General features: G+C 42.8%; 1 protein-coding gene across 3 annotated transcripts in view; it reads left to right on the top strand.

Annotated features, from left to right (window-relative positions):
* TTC33 (tetratricopeptide repeat domain 33) overlaps positions 1-25,973 on the top strand; it is a 71,921-nt gene that overhangs the window by 5,754 nt on the left and 40,194 nt on the right. For all 3 annotated transcript variants that reach the window (XM_062211874.1, XM_062211873.1, XM_062211875.1), the window contains exon 2: positions 251-472. In XM_062211874.1, the coding sequence (XP_062067858.1) occupies positions 252-472 (221 nt within the window). In that variant the 5' untranslated portion in view covers position 251. The remainder of the gene's footprint in view (positions 1-250; positions 473-25,973) is intronic.

The raw sequence follows: 25,973 nt of genomic DNA, 5'->3' as shown, positions 1-25,973 counted from the left end.
AAGGACTTGGGCCATCCTCTACTGCCTTCCTGGCCACAGCAGACAGCTGGACTGGAAGAGGACCAACCGGGACAGAACTGGCGCCCCAACTGGGACTAGAACCCAGAGTACCGGCGCCGCAGGCGAAGGATTAGCCTAGTGAGCTGCAGCACCGGCTAGTATCATATAATTTCAAATGGAATATTTGGCGGTCATATTTGTAGGAAAGTCCAAGTTTGAATTTTAAAGCTGCTTCTTTATGCTTTTCCAGGATGGCATCCTTTGGGTGGAAGAGGAAAATTGGTGAGAAAGTCTCCAAGGTCACTTCCCAGCAGTTTGAAGCTGAAGCTGCTGATGAGAAGGATGTCCCTGAGAGTGATGAAGGGAATTGGCTTCATGCTGTTAAACGTCGGAAGGAAGTTCTCCTTGAAGGCTGTGCTGAGAAAAGTAAACAGCTGAAGGACGAAGGTGCGAATTTGGCTGAAAATAAAAGGTGTGTTTTTAGACTTTTCTTATGGACAACAGTTTATATTTTCTGGCTCACTGTCAATAATGAGGTGAATAGTTAGGAATTCTATAAATTATTTTCTAAAATCTAGCCCACATACTAAATTAATCAAAGTAATAACGTATTTCTAGTCACCTAAAAATTCCCATGATCAGGAAAAAATGTCAACGCTTATAAAATAGTTTTTAGCATAAAATAGTCTCTGCTTTGCAACATTATTCTGTTTAAAACAGGTAAATGCCTAGTGAAATGTAATCCAATTTACCATTAGTGGGAGGTGGTATAATCGCTGTGAACTTTCTCCTTATGCAATTATATGCTAGGTAGGTTAGGCATTTACTGAATGGTTTTAAGGGCATACACATTAAAAAAAAGTTTGGCAATCCTTTGTCATTTACTTATGTAAAAATGATTTTGTGCATAGATTTTGATAATAGCTCCCTTTATTCATTTCCTTCCCTTAACTAATAATCTGTCAATGCTTTTCCTATATGTTCTTGATTTTTTTTTAAAGATTTATTTATTTATTTGAAAGTCAGAGTTACACAGAGAGAGAAGGAGAGGCAGAGAGAGAGAGAGGTCTTCCATCCGCTGGTTCACTCCCCAGTTGGCCGCAACAGTCGGGGCTGGTGCTGATCTGAAGCCAGGAGCCAGGAGCTTCCTCCAGGTCTCCCACGCGGGTGCAGGGGCCCAAGGACTTGGGCCATCTTCTGCTGCTTTCCCAGGCCACAGCAGAGAGCTGGATTGGAAGTGGAGCAGCTGGGACTCAAACCGGTGCACATAAGGGATGCTGGGACTGCAGGTGGGGGCTTGACCCACTACGCTACAGCACCAGCCCCCCCCCCCCCTTTTTTTTTTTTTTAATTTTTGACAGGCAGAGTGGACAGTAGAGGGAGATAGAGAGAAAGGTCTTCCTTTTTTTGCCGTTGGTTCACCCTCCAATGGCCGCCGCGGTAGGCGAGCTGCGGCCGGCGCACCGCACTGATCCGATGGCAGGAGCCAGGTGCTTCTCCTGGTCTCCCGTGGGGTGCAGGGCCCAAGGACTTGGGCCATCCTCCACTGCACTCCCTGGCCACAGCAGAGAGCTGGCCTGGAAGAGGGGCAACCGGGACAGGATCGGTGCCCCGACCGGGACTAGAACCCGGTGTGCCGGCGCCGCAAGGCGGAGGATTAGCCTGTTGAGCCACGGCACCGGCTACCAGCCCCTTTTCTTTCTCTCTCCCTCCCTCCCTCCCTCCCTTCTTTCTCCGTTCCCTTCCTTTCCCTTCCCTTCTCCTCTTCTTTTTTCTTTTTTCTTTCAAAGGCACAGTTTACAGAGAGAGAGGGAGAGACAGATTTTTCAGCCTCTGGCTTACTTCCCAAATGGCCTCAACGGCCAGAGCTGGGCTGGTCCAAAGCCAAGACCAAGAGCTTCTTTCAGGTCTCCCACGTGGATGGCAGGGACCAAGGACTTGGGCCATCCTTTGCTGCTTTCTCAGACACATTAGCAGGGAGCTGCATTGGAAGTGGAGCAGCCAGGACTCAAGCTGGCACCCGTGTGGAATGCCTTTACCCATTACACCATAATGATGGCCCATGTTGTTGTTTTTCTTTTCTTCTTTTTCTTGCTTTTTTATTCCTTTCTTCTTCCTCTGCTTAGTTCTTTCAGAAGGACTGGAAATCATTTTTATATGAGTCAGTGGGAAAAAGACAAATTATTCAGTAAGTTGTATTCAGAAAACTGAATTACTACATAGAAGAAAGTAAAACCGAGTTTATTTCTATTTCCATATACAAAGATGGATCTTAGATGGATTCAAATCTGAATATGAAAGGTAAAATGATCCAGTTAACAGAGGAAAATACATATGGTGGGGCCGGTGCTGTGAGTAATGGGTAAAGCCTCTGCCTGCAGTGCCAGCATCCCATGTGGGTGCTGGTTCGAGTCCTGGCTGCTCTACTTCCTTTCCAGCTCTCTGCTATGGCCTGGGAAAGCAGTATAAGATGGCCCAAGTCTTTTGGCCCCTGCACCCACGTGGGAGACCTGGAAGAAGATCCTGGCTCCTGGCTTCGGATCAGTGCAGCTCTGGCCATTGCAGCCAATTGGGGAGTGAACCAGCTGATGGAAGACCTCTCTCTCTCTCTGCCTCTCCTTCTCTCTCTGTGTAACTCTGACTTTCAAATAAATAAGTAAATCTTTTAAAAAATACATGCGGTATTTTATAGTCTATGGTGGAAAAATATTTTTTTAATTAATTTATTTGAGGGGCAAGGAGACAGAGTTCCCAATACTGATTCACTCCCCAGTTACCAACAATGGCTGGGAGCCAGGAACTCAATGCAGGTCTCCCACATGAGTGCCAGGAACCCAATCACTTGAGCCAATACCACTTATTAGTGGCAAGTTAGAGTCAGGAGTGGAGCCAGGTCTCAAATCTAGGCACTCTCATATGGGATGAGGGCATTTTTTTTTTTTTTTAAAGATTTGTTTATTTGAAAGAATGACAGAGAGGCCGGTGCTGCGGCTCAATAGGCTAATCCTCTGCCTGTGGCGCCAGTACCCCGGGTTCTAGTCCCGGTTGGGGCGCGGATTCTGTCCCGGTTGCCCCTCTTCCAGGCTAGCTCTTTTCTGTGGCCCGGGAGTGCAATGGAGGATGGCCTAAGTGCTTGGGCCCTGCACCTGCATTGGAGACCAGGAGAAGCACCTGGCTCCTGGCTTCGGATCAGCGCGGTGCGCCAGTGCGGCAGCCATTGGAGGGTGAACCAATGGCAAAGGAAGACCTTTCTCTCTCTCCCTCTCTCTCTCACTGTCTACTCTGCCTGTCAAAAAAAAAAAGAAAAAAAAAAAAAGAATGACAGACATAAAACTTGTTTTTTAAGATTTATTTATTTATTTGAAAGGCAGAGTTTCAGAGAGGCAGAGGCAAAAAGAAAGAGAGAGAGAGAGAAGTCTTCCATTCTCTCGTTCACTCCCAGAATGGCTGCAATGGCCAGAGCTGTGCCGATTGGAAGCCAGGAGCTTCTTTCGGGTCTCCCATGTGAGTGTGGGGGCCCAGGGACTTGGGTCATCCTCTACTGCTTTCCCAGGCACATTAACAAGGAGCTGGATTGGAAGAGGAGCAGCCGGGAGTAGAACTGGCGCTCATATGGAAGGCTGGTGCAGCAGACCGTGGCTTTACCCACTATACCACTGCTTTGGCCCCAGTATGTGGGCATCTTAATTGACATCTTGATTGCTAGGACAACCGCTTGCTTTCTGAGCTTCCCTTTCTTTTAAAGAAATATTTATTTATTTATTTATTTGCATTTATATGATAGACAAGGAGGGAAAGAGAGAGAGCGATCTCCTATTTGCTGATTCATTGCCCATATGACCACAGTAGCCAGGACTGGGCCAGGCTGAAGCCAGGAGTGAAGGGAACTCAGTCTGTATTTCCCATATAGGTGGCAGGGACTCAACTGTTTGAGATATTACCTGCTGCCTTCCATGGTACACTTTGTCAGGAAGCTGGAATTGGCAGAGGAGCTGGGACTCAGACCCAGGCAAACTGATATGAGATGAATGCCCATCCAGGACTTTGTTTAATTAAAGAAACATTTCAAATCTGTATTAAAGATGAAAGTATGGTATAACCCTGTTATCCCTCTAGCTAGACTCAAAAATTCTTAATATTTCTTTTATCTTTTTCTCATATATATACCTATAATTATGTGTGTGTGTGTGTGTGTATGAATATATTTTGGCTGATTTATATGAAAGTAAGTTGTAGACATCATGACAATGATACCTAATTCATCATGCTACTCCTAAGAATAAGGATATTTTGTTACCTGACGTTCCATTATCAAATTTGTGAAAATTAACAATTCCATAATATGCTCATATTTAGTTTTTTTTTTACTTTTATGCCAATGTCTTTTCTGTATGTGCATTTATACTTATTTATTTTATGTATTTTAATTTTATTTGAGAGGCAGAGACAGAGACGGAGATCTTCCATATGTAGGTTTACTCCCCTATTGCTTGCAACAACCAGGGCTGGACAAGGCCGAAGCCAGGAGACTAGAACTCAAGCCAGGTGTCCCACGTAAGGGGGAGGGGCACAAGAACTTTAGTCATCATTTGCTGCCTCCTCATATGCTCATTAGCTGGAAGCTGGAATCGAGAATGTCACCAGGACTCGAACCCAGGCCCTTTGATATGGGATGCAGCTGTTGGAAGCTAAGCCTTGATGCTGTGCCAGATGTTTGCCCTGGGAATTTGTTTTAAAGAAAATTTCATTTCATTTCTTTTTTTTTTTAAAGATTTATTTATTTATTTGAAAGTCTGAGTTACACAGAGAGAGGAGAGGCAGAGAGAGAGGTCTTACATCTGCTGGTTCACTCCCCAGATGGCCGTAATGGCCAGAGCTGTGCTGATCCGAAGCCAGGAGCCAGAAGCTTCTTCCTGTCTCCCATGTGGGTGCAGGGACCCAAGGACTTGGGCCATCTTCTACTGCTTTCCCAGGCCATAGCAGAGAGCTGGATTGGAAGAGGAGCAGCTGGGACTCGAACCGGCGCCCATATGGGATGCTGGCGCTTCAGGCCAGGGCGTTAACCTGCTGTGCCACCACACCGGCCCCTTCTTTTCTTTTTTTATTTATTTATTTGAGAGGTAAAATTACAGAGAGAGAGAGGGAGAAAGGTCTTCCAACCACTGGTTCAGTCCCCAAATGGCCGCAGTGCCAGAGCTGAACCATTTTGAAGCCAGAAGCCAAGAGCTTCTTCCAGGTCTCCCACATAGGCACAGGGGCCCAAGCACTTGAGCCATCTTCTGCTTTCCCAGGCCATAGCAGAAAGTTGGATCAGAAGAGGAGCATCCAGGACTAGAATCGGAGCCCATATGGGATGCTGGCACCACAGGCAGAGGCTTAGCCCACCATGCCGCAACGCCATCCCTGATTAAAGAAAATTTCTAATGTATATTAAAGTTGAAAGTATGATAATCTTGTATCCCTCTGTTGATGCTGAAGAACTTTTTATTTTAAGTTGGGCGATGCCAGAGCCAGGAGCCTGGAACTCCATCAAGACCTCACAAGGGGTTGGCAGAGGCCAAGGTACTTGGGCCATCTTCTGGTGCCTTCCCTACTGGAGTGAAATTGGAGCAGCCTGAACTCAAACTGGTGCTTATGTGGGATGCCAACATCACAAGTGATGGTTTAACCTGCTGCACCACAACTCTGGCCTCTGCAAAACTCTTTTTTAAAATTTTAAAAAATTTTTAATTTCTTGGCCGGCGCCGCGGCTCACTAGGCTAATCCTCCGCCTGCGGCGCCAGCACACCGGGTTCTAGTACCAGTTGGGGCACCGGATTCTGTCCCGGTTGCCCCCTTCCAGGCCAGCTCTCTGCTGTGGCCAGGGAGTGCAGTGGAGGATGGCCCAAGTGCTTGGGCCCTGCACCTCATGGGAGACCAGGAGAAGCACCTGGCTTCTGCCATCGGATCAGCGCGGTGCGCCGGCCGCAGCGCGCCAGCCGCGGTGGCCATTGGAGGGTGAACCAACGGCAAAGGAAGACCTTTCTCCCTGTCTTTCTCTCTCTCACTGTCCACTCTGCCTGTCAAAAAAAAAAAAATCAAATTTTTAAATTTTAATTTATATAAATTTCTTGTATTTCATATATACAGATTTAGAAACATAGTGATATTCTTTTTTTTAGAAAAGATTTATTTGAAAGAGTTACACAGAGAGAGAAGGAGAGGCAGAGAGAGAGAGGTGTTCCATCTGCTGGTTCACTCCCCAATTGGCTACAACAGCTGGAGCTGTGCCTGTCTGAAGCCAGGAGCTTATTCCAGGTCTCCCACGTGGGTGCAGGGGCCCAAGGAGTTGGACCATTTTCCACTGCTTTCCCAGGCCATAGCAGAGAGCTGGATCAGAAGTGGAGCAGCTGCGACTAGAACTGATGCCCATATGGGATGCTGGCACTGGCAGGCAGTGGTTCTGCCTGCTGTGCCACAGTGCCAGCCCCCATAGTGATACTTTGCACCCTACCCTTCCTCCCATCCAGGCTCCAATACTGCGTCTTCCTCCCTCTCCCATTCCCACTCTTAATTTTTACAAAGATCTACTTTCAGTTTACTTAATGGTCATAAAGTTAATCCTACATTAAGTAAAAGAGAGTTCAACTGGTAGTATGAAGGAAGAAAAACACTGTTCCTCAACAGAAGAGACAAGGGCTGTAAACTATCATCAAATCTCAAAATGTCCCTTTCACCCTAATATATTACATTTTAGATAATCTATTCTTTCCCTTAGATAAGGGAAAACATATGGTATCTGTCTTATTGGGACTGGTGTATTTCACTAAGTATAATGATATTAAGTTGTGTCCATCTTGTTGCAAAAGATAAGATTTCATTTTTTTTTTTTTTTACAGTACCCCATAGTTTATATATGCCATAATTTCTTTACCCAGTTAACAGTTGATGGACATATTGGTTGATTACATATCTTTGTGTGTGTTTGTGTGTGTGTGTGTGTTTAAGATTTATTTATTTGAAAGGCAGAATTACAGAGAGGCAGAGGTGGAGAGAGAGAAAGAGAGAGAGAGAGAGAGAAAGTCTTCCATTTGCTGGTTCACTCCCCAAATGGCCGAAACTGCCAGAGCTGGGCCAGTCCTAAGCCACGATCCAGGATCTTCTTCCAGGTCTCCCATGTGGGTTCAGGGGCCCAACGACTTGGGCAAACCTCTATTGCTTTCCCAAGCCATTAGCAGGGAGCTGGATCAGAAGTGGAACATCCAGGACTCAAACCAGCACCCATATGGGATGCCAACACTGCAGGCAGCAGCTTTACCTGCTATGCCACAGCTCTATCCCCAATTCTATATCTTAGCTATTGTTAATTGAGCTGCAGTGACACGGGGGTACAGATAACTCTTTTATATGCAAATTTCTTTTGGTTTGAGTAAATTGCGAGGAGTGGGATGGCTGGATCATATGGTAGGTTTATATTCAGATTTCTGAATTATCTCTGTACTGTCTTCCACAATGGCTGGACCAGTTTACATTCCCACCAACAGTGGATTTTCTCCACATCCTCACCATCATTTGTTGTTTGTTGATTCTGTATGAGAGCCATTCTAACTGGAGTCAGGGGAAACTTTATTTTGGACTTGATTTGCATTTCCCTGATGGCTAGTGATGCTGATCATTTCTTCACATGTCTGTTGGCCATTTGAATTTCCTCTCTTGAAAATGTCTGTTTATGTCCTTTGCTCGTTTCTTAACTGGATTGTTTGTTTTTTTTTTTTGTTGAATTTTTTGATCTCTTTATAGATTCTAGATATTAACCCTTTATCAGTTGCGCAGTTTGCAAATATTTAATCCCATTCTGTTGGTTGCTTCTTCACATAACTGAGTGGTTTCTTTTGTAGTGCAGAAGCTTCTCAGCTTGATCATAGAGATCTTTGACATACTTGGTTAAGTTGATTTCAAAGTATTTGATTCTTTTTGTAGCTATTATGAATGGGCTTGATCTTAAAAGTTCTTTTTCAGCCATGATGTTGTCTCTGTATACAATGACAATTGGTTTTTCTTTGTTTATTCTATATCGTGACACTTTACTAAACTCTTATGATTTCCAGTAGTCTCTCAATGGAGTCTTTTGGATCCCCTATATATAGCATCATGTCATCTGCAAATAGGGATAGTTTTACTTCCTCCTTTCCAATTTGTATCCCTTTGATATATTTTTTTTTGCCTAATGGCTCTGGCTAAAACTTCCAGGACTATATTGAATAGCATTGGTGAGAATGGGCATCCTTGTCTGGTGCCGGATCTTAGGGGGAATGCTTCTGGCTTTTCCTCATTCAATAGTATGCTGACCGTGTATTTGTCACAAATTGCCTTGATTGTATTGAGGAATGTTCCTTCTGTACCCAGTTTGCTTAAGGTTTTCATCCTGAAAAGATGTTGTATTTTTTTTTAAAAGATTTATTTTATTTATTTGAAAGAGTTACAGAGAGAGGTAGAGGCAGAAAGAGAGGTATTCTATCTGCTGGTTCACTACCCAGGTGGCTGCAACAGCTGTAGCTGTGCCAATCCAAAACCAGGAGCCAGGAGCTTCCTCCAGGTCTCCCACGTGAGTGCAGGGGCCCAAGGATTTGGGCCATCTTCTGTTGCTTTCCCAGGCCATAGCAGAGAGCTGGATCGGAAGAGGAGCAGCCGGGACTAGAACTGGCACCCATATAGGATGCCAGCGCTTCAGGCCAGGGCTTTAACCCACTGCATCACAGCGCTGGCCCAAGATAATGTATTTTATCAAATGCTTTCTCTGCATCTGTTGAGATAACCATATGGTTTTTATTCTGCAGCTTATTAATGTGATGCATCACATTTATTGATTTGCGAATGTTGAACCATCCCTGTACACCAGGTCTGGGTCAATCATCTTTTTGATGTGTTGTTGGATTTGATTAACTAATAATTTGTCAAGAAATTTTGCATCTTTGTTCATCAGAGAAATTTGGTTTATAGTTCTCTTTCTCTGTTGTATCTTTTTCAGGTTTAGGAATGAATGTGATGCTGTCTTCATAGAAGGTGTTTGGGTGGATTCCCTCCCTCTCACTTGTTTTGAATAGCTTGAGAAGAATTGGAGTTAGTTCTTTAAATGTCTGGTAGAATTCAGCAGTGAAGCCATCAGTCCTGGTATTTTCTTTGTTGGGTGGGCCTTTTTACTGGTTCAATCTATGATTTGGTTATTTGTCTGTTTAGGTTTTCTTTGTCTTCATGGCTCAATTTTGGTAGGTTGTTTACATCCAGGAAGCTATCCATTTCTTGTAGGTTTCCCAATTTGTTGACACATAGCTCTTTGTAGTAATTCCTGATGATTCTTTTTATTTTTCTGATATATTTTGTTACATTTACTTTTTCATCTTTAATTTTATTGATTTGGGTCTTTTCTCTCCTTTTTTTTTTTTTTTTTTGGTTAGTTGAGCCAGTGGTGTATCAATTTTCCTTGGTTTTTTAAAAAAAACCTCTTAATTCCATTGATTTTGTTTTAAAGATTTTTTTTATTTATTTGAGAAATAGAGTTATAGACAATGAGAGGAAGAGACAGAGAGAAAGGTCTTCCTTTCGTTGGTTCTCTCCCCAAATGGCCGCAGTGGCCAGAGCAGTGCCAATCCGGAGCCAGGAGCTTCTTCCCGGTCTCCCACACCTGTGCAGGGGCCCAAGGACTTGGGTCATCTTCTACTGCTCTCCCAGGCCACAGCAGAGAGCTGGATCAGAAGAGGAGCAGCCAGAACTAGAACTGGCGCCCATATGGGATGCTGGTGCCACAGGCGGAGGATTAACCTAGTGCGCCATGGTGCCAGCCCCAATTCCACTGATCTTTTTTTCTGTATTTTTGTTTTCAATTTTGTTTATTTCTTCTCTAAGTTTAATTATCTCTTCCCTCCTACTAATTTGTAGTTTGGCTTGTTGCTGTTTTTCTAAGTCCTTGCGATGCATTGATGGCTCATTTATTTGGTACCTACCAATTTTTCATAGAGGCACCAAGTGCTGTAAACGTCCCTCTTAACACTGCTTTTGCTATATCCCATAAGTTTTGAAATGATGTCTTGTCGTCTTCATTTGTTTCCAGAAATTTTTTGGTTTCTCTTTTGATTTTTTTCTGTGACTCACTGTTCTATCTCAGGTATTTCTTATAAACTGAGTAATGTGTACAGATTTGATTTAAAGTCTCATCATTTTTGGCAAGAGTACGTGGTAGGTGAAGTTTGGGCTTTATGTTGTATTGTATTGGGAGATGACTAACATTAGGTTGTTGTCTCTTAGTGCAGCCGTTGGAAAGATACTGTACTTATGTCCTTCAGTTTGCTCCATTGAGAGCCATATTTTCATAAAAATGTTATTTTATTTTCTCAGATTTTATTTTATTTGAATGGCAAAGGGTCAGAGAAAGGGAGGGAGGGAGGGAGGGGGAGAGAGAGAAAGAGAGAGAGAGACAGATATTAGAGACAGATATCTTCCACTTGCTGGTTCACTCCCCAAATGGCCACAGTAGCCTGTGGCGGTCAAGGTTGAATCCAGGATTCTGGAACTCCGTCTGGGTCTTATGTGTGTGTCAGAGGCCTAGGTATTTGGGTCATCTTCTGCTGCCTTCCCAGACGCATTAGCAGGGAGCCGGATCAGAAGCAGAACGGCTCTTAGCATTCAGGACCTCCAGCACTCTAGTATGGGATGCAAGTATTGCAGGCTGCAGCTTAACACATTGTTACAATGCTGGCCCCTTCCTAAAAATTTCAAAACATTTATTGGTGAAAATTATTGTGAAAATTGGTTTTCACAATATGAGAACTGTTGATTTATTTGCACTATCTTTTTGGTTTTTAGAAGATAGATCTGTTACCAACAGTAGTATCTGAATGCGTCTTTGGTTGGGAAAGAATGTTCTTCAGATGACCCATACATCTAAAAATCAGACCTGTGTGCCTTTGACTGGTATCTTCCATGTGCAATTGAAGACTTTGAGAAATTAAAGTAAAAGGAAGTAGTAAGCAAGAAACACCTTTTCTCTTTCCTTGTTTCCTCCCTCCCTCCCTCCCTTCTTCCTTCTATTGTAAGATTCCTTGTTAATGATTTTTGACATAAATGAGTCAAAATGGAATAACTGACATACTACTTTTTAGGTTTGCTTTTATTTTTGATTCTTGTGTAACCTTTTATTATATTTAAAAAAAAAACCAAACAAAATGGGCCAGTGCCGTGGCTCACTAGGTTAATCCTCCGCCTGCAGCTCCAGCATCCCATATGGGAGCCGGGTTCTAGTTCCGGCTGCTCCTCTTCCAGTCCAGCTCTCTGCTGTGGCCCAGGAAGGCAGTGGAGGATGGCCCAAGTGCTTGGACCCCTGCACCCACATGGGAGACCAGGAAGAAGCACCTGGCTCCTGGCTTCGGAATGGTGCAACGCCGGCTGCAGCGGCCATTTGGGGAGTGAACCAACGGAAGGAAGACCTTTCTCTCTGTCTCTCTCACTGTAACTCTACCTGTCAAAAAAAAATGCTATAAAAAAAAAACCAAAATGGTGCTTAAACTACAGTATATTAGCATGTCAAATTGGGTATGTAAGGTGGAAAATGAGTAACAGGATCAATTAACATTTTAACTGTTAGAGTGTGAATTTTCAGTTGTGGTATTTTTGGCATAAAGACTTTACTCTTGAAGAACTTTACAAGACTGATCATTCTGTGTTAGAAGAAAACCAATTGTGGCCGGCGCTGCGGCTCACTAGGCTAATCCTCCGCCTGCGGCGCCTGCACCCCGGGTTCTAGTCCCGGTTGGGGTGCCGGATTCTGTCCCAGTTGCTCCTCTTCCAGTCCAGCTCTCTGCTGTGGCCAGGGAGTGCAGTGGAGGATGGCCCAAGTACTTGGGCCCTGCACCTGCATTGGAGACCAGGAGAAGCACCTGGTTCCTGGCTTCGGATCAGCGCCGTGTGCTGGCCGCAGCGGCCATTGGAAGGTGAACCAACGGCAAAAGGAAGACCTTTCTCTCTGTCTCTCTCACTGTTCACTCTGCCTGGCAAAAAAAAAAAAAAAAAAAAAAAAAAAGAAAACCAATTGTAAACTTTCCAGATTTATGAAATCACTTTCAGAACATCCATAAAACATCTTAGAAATTCCTGTAAATGCCTGTTAAAAGTTCATTAACTGTTGTTTTTGCCTTTTCTCCAGACCACACTAGTGTGTAGAAGGGAAAAGCTATTCCGTTATTGCCATGGGATTCTCTCTGAATTTCCTGCGGTAGAAGAGAGATATCAACATTGTAGATAAACAAAATAATTCTTGTTTCTGCCTGCAGGCCAAAACATTGAGTCACAGTACTCAAATCAGCTGCATTGAATGCTTTATTTGAGTGGAGCACTTCGTGAGATGATTAAGTATTTTGTTCTTCAGCATTTGTTTTGAAGTAATGTATACACAGCTTTAGAAAATAACTGAACAGATTCTACCAAAGGAATCATGTAGAATTGAGTGGTTTGGCTTCTCTAAGCCTAATAAAAATAGAAATAATAGTTTAAAAATATCTGAAACTATTAAGCTTGATTGAAATTAAGTTAAAAAAAAAAAGTGACCATTCCATGTCCACCAGACAGGCAGAGTGGACAGTGAGAGAGAGAGACAGGAGAAAGGTCTTCCTTTTTGCCGTTGGTTCACCCTCCAATGGCGCACAGCGCTGATCCGATGGCAGGAGCCAGGTGCTTCTCCTGGTCTCCCATGGGGTGCAGGGCCCAAGCACTTGGGCCATCCTCCACTGCACTCTCTGGCCACAGCAGAGAGCTGGCCTGGAAGAGGGGCAGCCGGGACAGAATCCGGTGCCCCGACCGGGACTAGAACCCAGTGTGCCAGCGCCGCAAGGCAGAGGATTAGCCTAGTGAGCCGCGGCGCCGGCCTCAACGTCACCTTTCTTAAACCACTCTCATTTAATTACTTGTAGCCTCCTTGGACTTCCTTGCTTTGTGAACAAAGTTCTTATCCAATTTTGTACTGTCTGAAAAACTCTTTTCTCCTGTTTTGTGATGTTTGTCTTGTTCTTTAGCTGTCTGCTGATGTGTCATCTCAGTGAGCCCCTCTGTAACAAGGGGCACCCTTGTGCTTCCTCTTCTTCATATTAGCCTGTTTTTAATTTGCTTTTAGTATTTCTGCCTTTTTGAAATTACCCTATATATCTTTATGCTTATATGTTTTTTCTTTTCTGTGTAAATGTAGAATCCAGGATGGTGAGGACTTTGTGAAACTTGTAATGTGTCATCAGCTCTTGGAATAATTTGTGGCACTTACTAGGTCCTCAATGTTTATGAAACTGTACTATTTAGCTGTATTGCAGCTAAATAATAATAAATAATAAAATATTTTTATTTTATAATTTGCTGCATTGTATGTATCGAGTACGTAAAGGGCCTTTGAAAATAGAATTTTGTTGTACTTCTGCGTGAGTATATGGCACTTGAGAATAATTGCCCTATTCTGAATCTTATTCCTTTTCCATTATCCCATATTCCACCATTTTTCAGGTTCTTTTATGTACAAAAGGCTTTCTTTCTATAATAGGAGCTAACAATATATACAGTTCAGTGGGCCTTAGGGCTGGATAGCTTAGTTTTATCACAACTCAGCCATTTACTAGCTTTGTAATATTAGTCAAATCATTTTGCGTCTCTGTATTTAGCTTTCCTCTTGGAAAAAATACCTAACTGTAACATTGCTATATGAAGAAATAAACTTACTTATATAACATATTAACATATTAATACTTAGTATATTAGCTTTGGTTATTGCTAGTATCCTTAGTGTTTTTTTTTTTTTTTTTAAGATTTATTTGTTTATTTGAAAGTCAGAGTTACACAGAGAGAGGAGAGGCAGAGAGAGAGAAGTCCTCCATCCGATGGTTCACTCCCCAGTTGGCGCAATGGCTGGAGCTGTGCCAATCCGAAGCCAGGGACCAGGAGCTTCTTCCAGGTCTCCCATGCAGGTGCAGGGGCCCAAGGACTTGGGCCATCTTTTGCTGCTTTCCCAGGCCATAGCAGAGAGCTGGATAGGAAGTGGAGCAGCAGGAACTCCAACTGGTGCCCATCTGGGATGCTGGTGCTTCAGGCCAGGGCGTTAACCTGATGTACCACAGCATTGGCCCCATACTGTTACTGATAATACATTAGTATTACATTTCTAATTGATTTGTTGTGTATCCTTTCACTTTTTTTTTTTTAAAAGGTCTATTTATTTGAAAGAGTTACAGAGAGAGTTAGAGCCAGAGAGAGAGAGTCTTCCATCTGCTCATTCACTCCCTAAATGGCTGCTACGGCTGGAGCTGGGCTTAGCCAAAGCCAGGAGCCAGGAGCTTCCTCCAGGTCTCCCACGTGAGCGCAAAGCCCCAAGCACTTGGACCATTCTCTATTGCTTTCCCAGGCCATAGCAGGGAGCTGGATCAGAAGTGGAGCAGCAGTGGGACTTGAACTGGTGCCCATATGGGATGCTGGCACTGCAGGCCCGGGCTTTTACCCACTGCACCACAGTGCCATTCCCATTCACTTTCATTATTATCTGTTTCATGGGGTTTTGTGAGGCTAAAATCCAAAGATGGTTATGAAAATACTTTAAAAATTAGATGTGAACTTCCACTTAGAACCGTGAGAGAGTATTTAGAACTAGACCTAGAAAACCGCAAACAACTGAAAAATTGGACAGAGGATATGAAACAATTGTTTTCAAATAATGGACAATAACTAGTACAAGACTCTGATTTTTAAGAGAAGGGACACAAATAAGATCATCTCTATAAGCTCCCTTATTTTCTACCTGAGAGCCAATTTCCAGATTGTAAGCACATAGACGGGGAAACCATACAGACCTCAGTGGTCTCACTGAGTTGAGATGATGGAGATTGGATTTTGGAGAGGTGAAGGAAACTAGAAGTTGTAAGGACTACCAGAGAGGGCCCGGCACTGTGGCGTAGTGGGTAAAGCTGCTGCCTGCAGTGCCGGCATCCCATGTGGATACTGGTTCGAATCCTGGCTGCTCCACTTCTGATCCAGCTCTCTGCTATGGCCTAGGAAAGCAGTGGAAGATGGCCCAAGTCTTTAGGCCCGGAGGAAGCTCCTAGCTCCTGGCTCCTGGTTTCGGGTCAGCGTAGCGCTGATTGGTGTGGCCATTTGGGGAGTGAACCAGCAGATGGAGGTCCTCTCTCTTTCTCTCTCTGCCTCTCCTTCTCTCTCTGTGTAACTCTGACTTTTAAATAAATAAATAAATCTTTAAAGAAAAAAAAAATACTAGCAGAGAAGGAAGAGCTACTTAGAGAAAGGGTCTAAAGATCTTTATGAAGTCCCCTTGAGACTTTGTTGAATAGTAGGCCAAGCAGCTGTGGAGGAGATTCTGTCAGCCTAGGCAAAATAACTGGGAAATTGTAAGCTGAACAGTTCTCAAGAGTTCATACATAGAGACGTATTCAAGTTTCAGATATCCAGACTGGAGTGTCTTTAGTGGTCACCAGGATGTTCAGTGGAGTCACCAGAGGGATTATGCCTTACTAGAATAACCACATATCCCTGGAGGGAAGGCTATCAGAACTTGCCCTAACAGAGCTTCAAAAAGAATTTTTTGAAGTGTTCAAACATACACAAGTGAACTACCTGCCAGAACAGATTCAAAAGTTTCCAGGCAGTAGTGTGACACAATGTTCAGCCTCCAATCAAAAGTTACTAGACTTGCCCGTGTACCCCATAACAGGAAACTAGTTGGTCAGTGCAAATACTCAGAACTAGCATGTATGATGGAAGTAATAGACAATGAAGTTAACATGCTGATAAACTCTTTTCAAATATTCAAAGGGAAATATGAACGTAACGAAGGGGTGAAATCAAAGATAAAGGAAAAGAAGGGGTGGTGCTGTGGCAAAGCAGGTTAAAAAACCACCGCCTGCAGTGCTGGAATCCCATATGGGTTCGCGTTTGAGTCCCTGCTGCTCCACTTCCAATCCAGCTCTCTGTTATGGCCTGGGAAAACAGTAAAAGATGGCTCATGTCCTTGGGCCTCTGCACCCATGTGTGAAGACCTGGAGGAAGCTCCTGGCTCCTGGCTTCAGATCAGCCTAGCTTTGGCCATTGTGGCCATTTGGGGAGTGAGCCAGAGGATGGAAGACCTCTCTCTCTCTCTCTGCCTCTCCTTCTCTCTCTGTGTAACTCTGACTTTCAAATAAATAAATAAATCTTTTTTTTTTTTTTTGACAGGTAGAGTGGACAGTGAGAGAGAGAGAGACAGGGAGAAAGGTCTTCCTTTACCGTTGGTTCACCCTCCAATGGCTGTTGTGGCCAGCACGCTGCGGCCAGTGCACTGCGCTGATCTGAAGGCAGGAGCCAGGTGCTTCTCCTGGTCTCCCATGCGGGTGCAGGGCCCAAGCACTTGGGCCATCCTCCACTGCCTTCCCAGGCCACAGCAGAGAGCTGGACTGGAAGAGGGGCAACCGGGACAGAATCCTGTGCCCTGACCGGGACTAGTACCCGGTGTGCCGGCGCCACAGGCAGAGGATTAGCCTATTGAGCCGGCTAAATAAATAAATCCTAAAAAAAGAAGAAACATCTAAAGATGAAAAATATAATATGTTCTTTATTGTGGCAGCTTTTACGAGTGCTTATATTTGTCAAAACTCATCAAACAGTATGCTTTAAGTGGGTACATGTTTGAGCTATATACATTTTGTTCCAATAAATTGATTTACAAAAAACCAAAGTTGAGTACTTGTCAGAGGTAAAACAATTTCTGTGTTTGTTTCATGCACCTCTGTGCTTGTTTTGAGTGTATTTTTGTTCTGAATTTGCTATTTTGAAAGTTAATTGATTGAAGTTACAGTTCAGATTTCAGTAAAGTTCTGGGTCTGCAGCTTGCAAATTCTGTGATCTGAACATTTTATCACCCTGCCTTAGTACCTCTTGTGCACCATGTGTGAGGCCGTGGCAGAAGTTACCAGGCTTAATCTAGATGTAGAATGGGGCTTTTTGCAGTTGCATGTATTCACAAGTCTTGAGTTTGACTCCTGTCTCTTTAACTTAACATCTTAAAGGATATATAACACTTAACATTTTTAAACTTTAGATTCTTTTTGTATAGGAGTAAGTGAAAGAAAGTGTAGGCGAGTTTTGAATGGGTAGTAGTTCTTAGAATGGTAGACAGGAAGTCTTCCTCTGGATGAAATGCTAGAGAAAAACGGAAGGAAGATTGGTGAAGAGGACCTGCTTCGGAGGATACATTCTTTGGCCCTTTTGTGATTTTCCTTTCTTTTGTTCCTCAATGCTTTATATTTTCTCATTCAGTTTTCTTGAGCACTTAGAGTTGTCTGAACACATGGAATGTCGCATGATCAAAATGTATTGTCATTCCTCCTCCAAAGCAAGCTCAGTTCTTAGCATCACAGATCTCCTTCAGCGCACTTTGTCAGTAAGGACTGATAGCAACTTTTAGAAAAATATGATTAGCAACTGAGTTATTTTTAAATTCTGAATTTTTACCTTAGATTGTAAATAGTTCTTTGTAACAAAAACCTGGCTTACTCTCTTGCCTAACCTCTAAATAATCTTGGTTAAATTGACAGAATAGTGAGTATAGTTAGTAAGAATGTGGATTATGAAGCCAGATTACCTCAATTAAAACCCTAGCTTTGTTGTATCTCTTTTTATAAACCCTGGGCAGGTTATTACTTTGTTAGTTTCTGGTTTCCTCATATGTATAATGAGGATACAGATTTCATGAAATATTGAAGGAAGAACAAGTCCAACTAACAGATCACAGCGTCCTGCCTGGGAAATAGTAAGCACTAAGTAAATGTACTTTATGTATTGTATTTTAGGACTGTATGTTATTGGTACATGTCATGTAATATTAAATTTTTTCTTTTCATTATTTTGCTCAAATGTCTGTGTTTAGAATTATAACTTATCAGTATAAACCTGAAAAGTCAGTGTAGTTCCCAATTTTGATAAATTGATTTTTAAGATTTCAGCCACTAGATGGTGATATATGATTATATAGCTAAAATTATATAGCTAAAATTTTTGTTAGAATCAGCATCTGTATGTGTGAGGCAGGAAAATAATCATAATTTACCATACATTTTATCTCTTATCTAAAAAGCTTTAGCAACCAAAGTACTTTTGAGAGTAGTATAGCTGTATGGTATACATTCTGCCTCTTGCCTGTATCAATGTGTTCAATGACAGTGATTTTGCCACTTTCTCTTTTAGTCTGGCTGTACGTGTAACCATACTGTTTATCCTCACTCTGTGTAATGAAGTTACCTGCTGTTATCAAATGCCTTCTTCTTCTTTTTTTTTTTTTTTAATATTTATTTATTTATTTATTTTAAAGTCAGAGTTACACAGAGAGAAGGAAAGACAGAAAGAGAGAGACAGAAGTCTTCCATCCACTGTTTCACTCCCTGATTGACCACAATGGCCAGAGCTGTGGCAGTCCGAATCCAGGAGCCAGGAGCTTCTTCTGGGTCTCCCACGTGGGCTTAGGGGCCCAAGGATTTGAGCCATCTTCTACTGCTTTTCCAGGCCATAGCAGAGAGCTGGATTGGAAGTGGAGCAGCCGGGTCTCGACCTGGCGCCCATACGGGATGCTGGCACTGCAGGTGTCTGCTTAATCCACTATACCACATTGTAAGGCCCATTTCTTCACTGATGTGCTAGACCCCTTGGCTTATTGCCCTCCTAGGAAACATTGTTTCTAAAAAGACCCCCTCTCACACTTGGATCACTTGTTCCTCTCACTCTTTTGGTTCACACTCCGTTTCTTTTTTACTTTTTTAAAGATTTATTTTATTTGAAAGAGAGAGAGAGGCAGAGGCACCCTCCATCCTGTGGTTCACTCCCTAAATGGTCGCAATGGCTAGGACTGGGCTAGGCCAAAGATAGGAGCTTCTGTGTCTCCCACGTGGAAACTTGGGCCGTCTTTTGCTGCTTTTCCCAGGCCATTAGCAGGTAGTTGGATAGGAAGTGGAGCAGCCAAGACACGAACTGGCACCCATGTGGGATACTGATGTCACAGGTAGCAGCTTTACCTGCTGTGCCACAATGCTGGCCTCTTCATGAGCTTTTTGAAGACCCCCTTCATTATAATCTTTTCCATTTTAAAGTTATATAGTCTCTGGAGGCACCGGCTTCTGAAAGTGAGATGCGAGCAGACTGTGGTAACCTGTGCCACTGGTGATATTGCCTGAGGAAGAACCTTGTGAACCACACTGACTTTGAATCTGACATGGAGCTTTCGTGGGAGGCAGGGTACCAGCCTAATGCAGTGAAGGAAAAACGCTTTTCTTTTTCCCCATCCCCCAACAAGGGCACCTGATGACTGGCAGGGAAAAGACACTATCTTGATGCCAGTAGAGGCTGCAGTGGGTATTGCCCATGCACAACCAGGAGATTTTACTTCTTGGAAAAGGCCCCAGAAGCATAGGCAATAAAAGCAAAAATAGACAAATGGAATGACATCAAGCTAAGAAACTTCTGTACTGCAAAGGAAACACTCAAGAATGTGAAGAAGCAACTGACAGAATGAGAGAAAATATTTGCAAGCTATGCAACTGATAAAGGATTAATATCCAGAACTTATAAATAGCTGAAGAAACTCAACAACAAAACACACAGCCCAGTTAAGTAATGGGCAAAGGACTTGAACAGGCATTTTTGAGAAGAAGAAATTTAAATGGCCAACAGACACATGCAAAAATGCTCAGGCTCACTAGCCATCAGGGAAATGCAAATCAAAACCACAATGAGGTTTTACCTCACCCCAGTTAGAATGGCTCTCATACAGAAATCAAAAAACAATAAATGCTGGTGAGGATGTGGGGAAAACGATACCCTACTCCACTGTTGGTGGGAATGTAAACTAATACAACCATTGTGGAAGATAGTATGGAGATAACTCAGAAATCTGAAAATAGATCTACCATATAACTCAGCCATCTCAATCTTGGGATTTACCCAAATGAAATTAAATCAGATTATGTAAGAGTGTCTGTCCCCATGTTTATTGCAGCTCAGTTCACAATAACTAAGATATGGAATCAACCAAGGTATCCATCAACCGATGACTAGATAAAGAAAATGTGGTATATATAAACCATGCAGTACTTCTAAGCCATAAAAAATTGAAATTGTCATTTGCAACAAAATGGATATAACTGGAAACCATTATGAAATAAGTCAGTTTCAAAAAACCAAGTATGTTTTCCCTGATCTGTGATAACTAATAGAGTACAAAAAAATGTAATGTAGATGAATGAAATGGACGTTTTGAGATTTGATTTTTGTTTACGGTCCTTGTTTCTAATGTTGAATGAGTGTTTTCTTCTTCTTAGTATTTGTTGAATTATTAACTCAGTAGAGGGTTAAGCTTATGAATATAAAATAAACGGAAAGTATGTCATTGTAAAAATTTGAAGAAAGAATGAGGAAAGGAAGAAAGGAACAGTGGGACCTTGGGTGGGAGTGAAGGAAGGGTGGGAAGTAGCGCTATGCTCCTAAATCTGTGTTTATGAAATACATGGAATTTGTACACCTTATATAAATAAAAAATTATTTAAAAAGTTATGTAGTTTTGGCATTCAATACTATGTGTGTACTGCTGACTATCAAATATATGCGTGCAGTGCTATGTTCCCACCTGAACTACAATTTCTTAAATTGCCAATTCTTTTTTTTTTTTTTTTTAATTAATTTATTTTGACAGGTAGTTAAAGACAGTGAGAGAGAGAGACTGAGAGAAAGGTCTTCCTTCCGTTTGTTCATCCCCCAAATGGCCGCCATGACTGGTGCTGTGCCAATCCGAAGCCAGGAGCCAGGTGCTTCTTCCTGGTCTCCTGTGCGGGTACAGGGACCCAAGCACTTGGACCATCCTGCACTGCCCTCCTGGGCCACGGCAGAGAGCTGGACTGGAAGAGGAGCAACCGGGACTAGAACCCGGCGCCCATATGGCATGGCAGCGCTGCAGGCAGAGGATTAACCAAGTGAGCCACGGCACAGGCCCTGCCAATTCTTGCTTTATAGCTATTTGTACCTGTAATTAGTATCAAACTTAACATTCACAGAGAAGAATGCCTGACTTTTCTCCCAAACACCTGGTGCTTTCTAGTCTTTTCCATGTTAGTAAAAATATCATCAGCTCTGCTGGTTTGTGTGCCATTCTAGAGCTAATCAGCTCTACTTGCCTCAAACTCTGTGCTTTAGGGGTAGCTCACACTGTTTGTGTGACCATAAAGCTCTGGCTGCTGCAGTCACTGACCAGAAAGTTCCATTGTGTGATACTGAGTCCATCACACCTTGACATAGACCAGATTAGATGTGTAGCGGTTCTGAAGGGACTGGATCACACAGCCAGAGGGTGAAAAGCATTGTGAAGCAGATTTTGACCAACGGGAGATGGGGTAAGAGAGGGGGCTTGTAAGTAAATCCTTTTTCCTTCTTTCTCTCTAATGGACTGTTTCCATGACACAGTGATTTAATATGGTTTCTCTGAAGAAGTTCTAGAAGATCAGCAGTCATTTGTATTTGTGAAAGTGTTTCCCACTTACCATTGGCCTCATATATATTCTGCTTCCTCCCTGACTTCTCTTTCTCCTCAGTCTTGTGATGCTTTCACCCAATAAGGAATTAGGCAGTAAGATTTGGTCACAGCCCACAATGAGAGCCATCCTGTATTTCTTTCCATTTTTCACTCCCCATATCCAATCCAAGTTGATTAGATTTTACTGTTTCATTATATTTTAATTTTTTTTATTATTATTTTTTGATAGGCAGAGTTAGACAGTGAGAGAGAGAGAGAGAAAGGTCTTCCTTTTCCATTGGTTCACCCCCCAAATGGCCACTACGGCCAGCGCGCTGCACCAATCCAATGCCAGAAGCCAGGCGCTTCCTCTTGGTCTCCCATGTGGGTGCAGGGCCTGAGAACTTGGGCCTCCTCCACTGCCTTCCCAGGCCACAGCAGAGAGCTGGACTGGAAGAGGAGTTACCGGGACAGAATCTGGCACCCCGACCAGGACTAGAACCTGGGGTGCCAGCGCTGCAGGCGGAAGATTAGCCTAGTGAGCCACAGCACCGGCCTGTTTCATTATATTTTAAAGCTCCTTTTCCCTGTGTTCTATTCTCACTGCTGGTATCCTACTCTAATCTATGGCTATCTCTTACCTTCATTACTCTGGTAGTCTCCTAACTGATCTCCATTGCAAATTTTTATACTTTGCTGGCATTTTTCCTTCCCTATCCCTTATTGATCTTTAAAAAAATGTAAATCAATTCATGTCTCCGTATTGCATAAGGTATCTCCATCACATCTATAATTAAATCTACATCTGTACCATGGCCTGTTGGGATCTCTGTGATCATGGCTCTGGCTCATCTCTCTGACCTGTCAACTCCCTTCCTTTACTTTAGCCATCCTGGTTTTATTTCCTTTCCTCAAAATAAGGAGTGTTTGGTCCTACATTCCTTTTGTCTGGAATGGGCTTTCTTAAGATGTGGCTGACTGCTTTTTTGATTCAAATATTAGCTCAGATGTCTTCCTGTAGAGACCTTTCCCAACCACCCGTTCTGGAAAGCTGCTTGGTCCCTCTCCATCTCATCCCTCTGTTTTTTTTTTTTTTTTAAATCGAGGCACTTATATTTTAACTTTGCTATCCTTAACTCCCTGTCTCCTTCACACATGCTTATACTGTAGAAAAGAAGATCTGCAAGAATAGTAGGGACCTTTTCTATTTTGTTGGATGCTGCATCTTTAGTTCCTGCAATGCTACTTGACCCAGAGGAGGTACTCAATAAATATTTATTAAATGACTAAGCTGTATTCTGTTTGAGCCTATAGTAGATTAGAGATCTAATTGGGAGCAAAGTATCTAAACACCCTAATATTTCTATCTGGTAAATGAGTATGCTATCTAACCTATTTGGCTTGGTCACCAGCTGTTCTTTACCTTAGTGTAAAGCATTATCTCACTCTGTCCTTGTGTAATCTCTAAAACTATTCAGTTTTTTTCCTTCCGTGTGCTATTTCAGTTGCTTGTTGTTAAAGTTGTCTTTAAACTGGCTGAATCAGACTTTGGTTATTTATTAACCACAGTGACTTAAAACCAAGTTTTTATCTTTTAATACTTCCTGTCCAACAGCTGCAGTAGGGCTGTGTCTGTCCAGTCTGTTCCAAACTGTAAAAGTTACAACCATTGATTTATTAGGTGCCAGGTTTCCCAGGGTTCAAAAATGGCACTAAGTGGTGCCACCCTTTATTTGTAGGCCAAAAGAAGTAAACACAAGAAAGAATTGAAAAATGAGAGGCGGGGAATTCAGTGGGCTGGTGATAATGAAGTAAATGCCCACCATTTCTTGCCTCACTTTAGGCAGTGTAAGTTCATTTGTTCCTTTAAATTTTTTTGTGCTTGGTAGGTAACAAGGTACATTTCACTTAGTGATGCCTCTGCTAGCAACAATGGTTATGTTTTCTTTTTTTAAAGATTTATTTATTTATATTTGAAAGTCAGTTACACCAAGAGAGAAGGAGAGGCAGAGAGAGAGAGAGGGGTCTTCCATCCGCTGGTTTACTTCCCAAATGGCCACAATGGCTGGAGCTGAGCTAATCTGAAGCCAGGATCCAGGAGCTTCCTCCAGTTCTCCCCCATAGGTACAGGGGTCCAAGGACTTGGGCCATCTTCCACTGCTTTCCCAGGCCATAGCAGAGAGCTGGATCAGAAGTGGAGTAGCCAGGTTTTGAACTGGTACCCATATGGGATGCCAGCACTGCGGGTGGCTTTAGGCTTTACTCGCTATTGACACAGCACTGACCCATTATTAAATCTTATAGAATTTATAACTACTACATTTGTTGAGAAATTGTAACTGGAAGGATTATTATGAAGGAGTAAGTTAATTTTCTTTCTTTTTTTTTTTTCTTTTTGAAAGGCAGAGTGGATAGTGGGAGAGAGAGAGAGAGACAGAGAGAAAGGTCTTCCTTTGCCGTTGGTTCACCCTCCAATGGCCGCCGCGGTAGGCGCGCTGCGGCCGGTGCACCGCGCTGATCCGATGGCAGGAGCCAGGTGCTTCTCCTGGTCTCCCATGGGGTGCAGGGCCCAAGCACTTGGGCCATCCTCCACTGCACTCCCGGGCCACAGCAGAGAGCTGGCCTGGAAGAAGGGCAACCGGGACAGAATCCGGTGCCCTGACCGGGACTAGAACCCGGTGTGCCAGCGCCGCAAGGCGGAGGATTAGCCTAGTGAGCCGCGGCGCCGGCCATGAGTAAGTTAATTTTCTAAAGAATATAGAACATAATGTCCAGAATTTTTTGTGTTGTATCCATAACAACATTTGGAAACACTGTTCAGTGAGGCTTGAACTCATGCGCAATGTGCCTAAAGAAGCACAGTTTCCTTTTGAGTAATATAGTTACTGCTTTTAGAGGTAGTATCATGAAAGCTCAGGAGATAATAGCGGCCAACAAACTAGGTTTCTTTGCTGTTAACTGTACTTTTTTGTTATGAACAACATAGAGAATAGATAACAAATAACCAGAATGGGTGTTAAATTATAGTAAGTATGTTGTGATGGGTACTTTTTTCTCCACTATCTGTTACTCGTGAGTCCATTTCTCATGTTTTCCTGAGATGCCCTATATGGTGAGGTAGATTTTGTACTTAGTAAATTATTATATATAATTTGCTAATAATCCTTTAGTTAGGATTTTCACATTTCTCTTATGGACAAGAAAATCCTCAGTGATCACCACGATTGATTCTATTTTAGGTCAAAAGTGTGCTTACTTTTATGGCTAGATTAACTAAGTATGCGGAAATGTCTTTCAATTAATCACATTATAATTAATTACATTAATTATGGAGTTTAAAACTTTGGATTAAGCAGTGGCAGCCATTTTCTGGTCAGGGCCTGCTCTATACTATCCCAATTCATGACACAAAAACTGGACTACTCCTTGGTTCTGCCTTATTTCTTCTGAAATTATTGATAGCTGTTATACACTATTGTGTTATGTACTAGAGCTGCACATATGAACCTTAGTGAGAAATATATTCATCACACTGCATACACTGAGCTTTTAATTTTTAAGAAACACAAATACAGAGTTTGAAATTGTTTAGTAGAGAAAATTAGAAGAGACCATGAGTCAGTATTCACCAGAGTAATTTAGATAAGGGATCACAGAAGGCTTCTCTGGGAAACAAGAAATTGAGTTAATTCAAGTGAGGGGTGGGAGTACTATTTATTCTTTTGCCTTTTGCTTACTTTACGATTTTAAAATGTGTTTATAACGGGGTGGGCATTTGGCCTGTTGATTACAACACTGCTGAATCCTGTATTGGAGTATGTGAGTTCCAGTCGCAGCTCCTCTGTTGTCTCCAGCTTCTTGCTATTTCAGGCTCTGAGAGGAATCAGATGATGCTCAAGTAATTGGGTCCTGTCACCCAGAATTGAGATCCACACTGAGTTCCTGGATCCTAGCTTTGGCCTAGCCTAGCCTCAGTGCCAGCTATTGCAGGCATTTGAGGAGTAAACCAGTGGGTTGGAGAACTTTGTCTCTCTATTAAAATTTTTTAAAAACATTTATTGAAAAGTAACATATTTATCAAGATAATTTGCTGGGGTTGGCACTGTGGCGTAGCAGGTAAAGTCACCGCCTGCAGTGCCAGCATCCCATATGGGTACCGGTTCGAGTCCCAACCGCTCCACTTCTGATCCAGCTCTGTGCTATGACTTGGGAAAGCAGTAGAAGACAGCCCAAGTCCTTGGGCCCCTTCACCTGCATGGGAGACCGGAAGAAGCTTCTGGCTCCTGGCTTTGGATTGGCTCAGCTTTGGCTGTTGCGGCCAATTAGGGAGTGAACCAATGGATGGAAATCCTGGCTCTCTCTCTGCCTCTCCTTCTCTCTCTGTGTAACTCTGACTTTCAAATAAATAAATAAATAAATCTTTTAAAAAAATGGT

Source organism: Lepus europaeus, chromosome 15 (genome assembly GCF_033115175.1).
Source record: "Lepus europaeus isolate LE1 chromosome 15, mLepTim1.pri, whole genome shotgun sequence".
Classification (NCBI taxonomy): Eukaryota; Metazoa; Chordata; class Mammalia; order Lagomorpha; family Leporidae; genus Lepus; species Lepus europaeus.
This window is presented reverse-complemented; position numbering and strand designations above follow the sequence as displayed.